The 5,000-nt window shown below is 43.0% G+C and overlaps 2 protein-coding genes across 2 annotated transcripts in view; both read left to right on the forward strand.

Moving 5' to 3' along the window:
• The window catches only part of LOC128378383 (heterogeneous nuclear ribonucleoprotein L-like), a 12,828-nt gene extending 9,222 nt beyond the window's left edge, over positions 1-3,606 (forward strand). Inside the window, exons 10-12 of the mRNA XM_053337887.1 lie at positions 911-968; positions 2,021-2,119; positions 3,377-3,606. Coding sequence (XP_053193862.1) covers positions 911-968; positions 2,021-2,119; positions 3,377-3,432 — 213 coding nt within the window. The 3' untranslated portion in view covers positions 3,433-3,606. The remainder of the gene's footprint in view (positions 1-910; positions 969-2,020; positions 2,120-3,376) is intronic.
• LOC128378299 (neoverrucotoxin subunit beta-like) overlaps positions 1-5,000 on the forward strand; it is a 151,373-nt gene that overhangs the window by 30,623 nt on the left and 115,750 nt on the right. The gene's annotated exons all lie outside the window — the stretch shown is intronic.

Genomic DNA, 5,000 nt, shown 5'->3' on the forward strand with positions numbered 1-5,000 from the left:
CTCCTACCCTAACCCTCCTACCCTAACCCTCCTACCCTAACCCTCCTACCCTAACCCTCCTACCCTAACCCTCCTACCCTAACCCTCCTACCCTAACCCTCCTACCCTAACCCTCCTACCCTAACCCTGAACCTAACAACAGTAATTTATGAATGTTTTAATAAATGTCATAAATGTTCTTTCTCAATTTTTGTACATCGTCAGTATTTCGGGTTTTTACTGCTCAGATGTCAAACTGAACAGTATAAATTGTGCTTATTTAGTCTAATTTAAGGAGACTCAACATTCCCACATGAGCAGCAGGAGAACTCCCTTTTAACAGGAAGTAACCTGAAAGCAGAGCCAGGATCTAAGAGAGCGACCATCTGCCTCCACCGGTCGGGGCAGATGGAAAAAAAACAGATAAACATGGAAACATGTAAAGTAGTAGATCCATGACAGGAAGTGTCCATCCATGACAGGAAGTAGTCCATCCATGACAGGAAGTAGTTGATCCATGACAGGAAGTAGTCCATCCATGACAGGAAGTAGTCCATCCATGACAGGAAGTAGTCCATCCATGACAGGAAGTAGTTGATCCATGACAGGAAGTAGTCCATCCATGACAGGAAGTAGTAGATCCATGACAGGAAGTAGTTGATCCATGACAGGAAGTAGTCCATCCATGACAGGAAGTAGTAGATCCATGACAGGAAGTAGTAGATCCATGACAGGAAGTGTTCATCCAGTTTAGTGAGTGAATGTTAAAGGATATCAGCTCAACGTCTTGAGTTAGATTATTATCATAGTTTAGTTTAGTTGAGACTGAGAAAACTTCCTGAATGGGTTTAAACTGTGAACTGCTCCTTTAAGCTTCAGTAACTTATTGTATTAAACTCTCCTTCCTCTCTTTTCTCTCTTCTCTCTGCAGCTCTGTACTGAACACAACGTTCCCGCCTTCACCAAGTTTAAGATCTTTGATGCCAAACGTGAGTTAAACCCTAAATCACCAAATCACCAAATCACACACCTCTGAACCTCCGAACCTCCGAACTCAAACACCGAAACACTGAAACAAGGACACAACACTAAACTTTTATTTCCTGTCTTCTCTTCCTGCTTCATGTCCGTCTCTCCTCTTCCTCCTACTCTCCTTCCTTCTTTCCTTCCTTCTCCCTCCATTCCTTCCTTCTTTCCTTTCCTTTCCTCCCTTCTTTCCTTTCCTCCCTTCCTTCATCCATCCTTCCTTCCTTCCTTCTTTCCTTCCATCCATCCTTCCTTCCTTCCTTCCTTCCTCCTTTCCTCCTGTCTCCTCTTCCTCCTCCTCTCCCTCCTCCTCTTCCTCCTCCTCCTCTTCATCCTCCTCTCCCTCCTACTCTCCATCCTCCTCTTCATCCTCTTCCTCCTCCTCTTCTTCATCCTCTTCCTCCTCTTCCTCCTCCTCTTCATCCTCCTCTTCTTCCTCCTCTTCCCCCTCCTCTTCATCCTCCTCTCATCCTCCTCTTCCTCCTCCTCCTCTTCATCCTCCTCTCCCTCCTCCTCTTCATCCTCCTCTTCATCCTCCTCTCCCTCCTCCTCTTCATCCTCTTCATCCTCCTCTTCATCCTCTTCATCCTCCTCTTCATCCTCCTCTCCCTCCTCCTCTCCCTCCTCCTCTTCCTCCTCCTCTTCCCCTTCCCCTTCCTCCTCCTCTTCCTCCTCCTCTCCCTCCTCTTCATCCTCCTCTTCATCTCTTCTTTGTCCTCCTCTTCATCCTCCCCTTCATCTCTCCTCTTCATCCTCCCCTTCATCTCTCCTCTCCCTCTTCCCCTTCATCCTCCTCTTCATCCTCCTCTTCATCCTCTTCTTCGTCGCTGCTTCCGTCCCTCCTTCTTTCCTTCCTCCTTTCCTTCCTTCTTCCTCCTTTCCGCCTGTCTCCTCTTCCTCCTCCTCCTCCTCCTCCTCTTCGTCCTCTTCATCCTCCTCTTCATCCTCCTCCTCTCCCTCCTCCTCTCCCTCCTCCCCTCCCTCCTCCTCTTCCTCCTCCTCTTCCTCGCTGCAGCCAGCTCTAAGACTCTGTCGGGTCTGTTGGAGTTCGACAGTAAGACTGAAGCCGTGGAGACTCTGACCGTCCTCAACCATCATCAGATCAGGATACCCAGTAAGTACCTTATACTCCATTCTGCCCCCTGGTGGTAGAAGAAGCACATTACAGTTTAAAATACTGTGTAAAGGAAGGAAGGAAAGGAGGGAGGGAAGAAGGAAGGAGGTAAAGGAGGGAGGAAGGAAGCAAAAGAGGGAGGAAGGAAGAATTAAGGAAAGGAGGGAGGAAGGAACGAAGGAAGGAAGGAAGGGAGGAACGAAGGGAGGAACGAAGGAAGGAAGGAAGGGAAGAAGAATGTTGGGTTAGTTATACTCCATTCTGCCCCCTGGTGGTAGAAGAAGCACATTACACTTTAAAACACTATGTAAAGGAAGGAAGGAAAGGAGGGAAGGAGGGATGGAGGAAGGAAGGAAGGAAGGAAGGAAGGAAAGGATGCACATTACACTTTAAAACACTGTGTAACACCCTGTAGGACGATGGGACTTTTATTGTTGGTGTAAATGGAAATGAACTGTTAAATTATGATGTTATATAGTGAAATAAGCCTTTTCTGGAAGGAAGGAAGGAAGGAAGTAAAGGAGGGAGGAAGGAAGGAGAGGAGGGAAAGGAGGGAAGGAGGGAAAGGAGCGAGGAAGGAAGGAAAGGAGGGATTAAAGAGGGAGGAAGGAGAGGAGGGAGGGAGGAAGGGAAGGAGGGAGGGAAAGGAGGGAGGGAGGAAGGAAGGAAGGAAGGAAGGAAAGGAGAGAGGAAGGGAGGAAGGAAAGAATACAGGAAAGGAGAGAGGAAGGAAGGAAAGGAGGGATTAAAGAGGGAGGGAGGAAGGAAGGAAGGAAGTAAAGGAGGTAGGAAGGACGGGAGGAAGGAAGGAAGGCAGGAAGGAAGGAAGGAAGGGAGGGAGAAGGAAGGAAAGGAGGGAGGAAGGAAGGAAGGAAAGGAGGAAGGAAGAAGGAAGGAAAGGAGGGAGGAAGGAAGGAAGGGAGGGAGGAAGGAAGGAAGGAAAAGGAGGGAGGAAGGAAGGAAGGGAGGTAGGAAGGAAGGAAGAAGGAAGGAAAGGAGAGAAGGAAGGAAGGAAGGAAAAAGGAAGGAAAGGAGGGAGGAAGGAATGAAGGAGGAAGGAAGGAAGGAAAGGAGGGAGGAAGGAAGGGAGGAAGGAAGGAAAGGAGGGATTAAGGAGGAAGGAAGGAAGGAAAGGAAAAGAGGAAGAGAGGAAAGAAGGACACAGAAAAGAAAGAAGGAATGAAGGAAGGAAAGGAAAAACAGAGTTAGTGTTACTGATGTTTTATTCTAAACTAATCTTTTCTCTGTTCTCTGCAGACAGCTCCAACCCTTTTACTCTGAAGCTCTGTTTCTCTACTTCCTCTCACCTGTGACCTGGAAGCAGCTCACAGGAAGTCAGCTCTCTACTTCCTCTCACCTGTGACCTGGAAGCAGCTCACAGGAAGTCAGCTCTCTACTTCCTCTCACCTGTGACCTGGAAGCAGTTCACAGGAAGTCAGCTCTCTACTTCCTCTCACCTGTGACCTGGAAGCAGCTCACAGGAAGTCGGTGCGAAGCAGGAAGTGTGATGATGATGACGATGATGATGATGATGATGTCAGCAGCTCGAGAGGAAATCTTCGTCTTCGATTTAAACTTCGTGATTTTTGCAACTCAGGGAGGAATCGTTAAAAACTGTCAACCAATCAGATTCCAGCTACAGAGACAGTCGGAGTATTAGCGCCAGACGAAGAGCGGGAAAAATAATTAATAAATAAAAGTTTGGAAATTACGAGAATAAAGTGTTAACCAGCGCTAGCCTTGCAGTCGACCAGTCAGCTCCTCTTCTCGCGATATTACGACTTTATTCTCCTTATATTACGATTTTATTCTCGCAATATTACGACTTTATTCTCGCAATATTACGATTTTATTCTCCTAATATTACGATTTTATTCTCGCAATATTACGATTTTATTTTCGTAATATTACGATTTTATTCTCGCAATATTACGACTTTATTCTCGCAATATTACGATTTTATTTTCGTAATATTGCGACTTTATTCTCGCAATATTACGACTTTATTCTCCTAATATTACGACTTTATTCTCCTAATATTACATTTTTTTCTTAATATTACGATTTTATTCTCCTAATATTACGACTTTATTTTTGCAATATTACGACTTTATTCTCTAATATTACGACTTTATTCACGCAATATTACGATTTTATATTCGTAATATTACGACTTTATTCTCGTAATATTACGACTTTATTCTCGTAATATTACGACTTTATTTTTGCAATATTACGACTTTATTCTCCTAATATTACGACTTTATTCTCCTAATATTACATTTTTTTCTTAATATTACGATTTTATTCTCCTAATATTACGACTTTATTTTTGCAATATTACGATTTTATTCTCCTAATATTACGACTTTATTTTTGCAATATTACGACTTTATTCTCCTAATATTACGACTTTATTTTTGCAATATTACGACTTTATTCTCCTAATATTACGACTTTATTCTCGCAATATTACGACTTTATTCTCTAATATTACGACTTTATTCTCGCAATATTACGACTTTATTCTCTAATATTACGACTTTATTCACGCAATATTACGATTTTATATTCGTAATATTACGACTTTATTCTCGTAATATTACGACTTTATTCTCCTAATATTACGACTTTATTCTCGCAATATTACGACTTTATTCACGCAATATTACGACTTCATTCTCGTAATATTACGACTTTATTCTCCCAATATTACGACTTTATTCTCACAATATTACGATTTTATATTCGTAATATTACGACTTTATTCTCCTAATATTACGACTTTATTCTCCCAATATTACGACTTTATTCTCCCAATATTACGACTTTATTCTCCTAATATTACGACTTTATTCTCACAATATTACGACTTTATTCT

Source organism: Scomber japonicus, chromosome 2 (genome assembly GCF_027409825.1).
Source record: "Scomber japonicus isolate fScoJap1 chromosome 2, fScoJap1.pri, whole genome shotgun sequence".
In the NCBI taxonomy this organism is placed as follows: domain Eukaryota; kingdom Metazoa; phylum Chordata; class Actinopteri; order Scombriformes; family Scombridae; genus Scomber; species Scomber japonicus.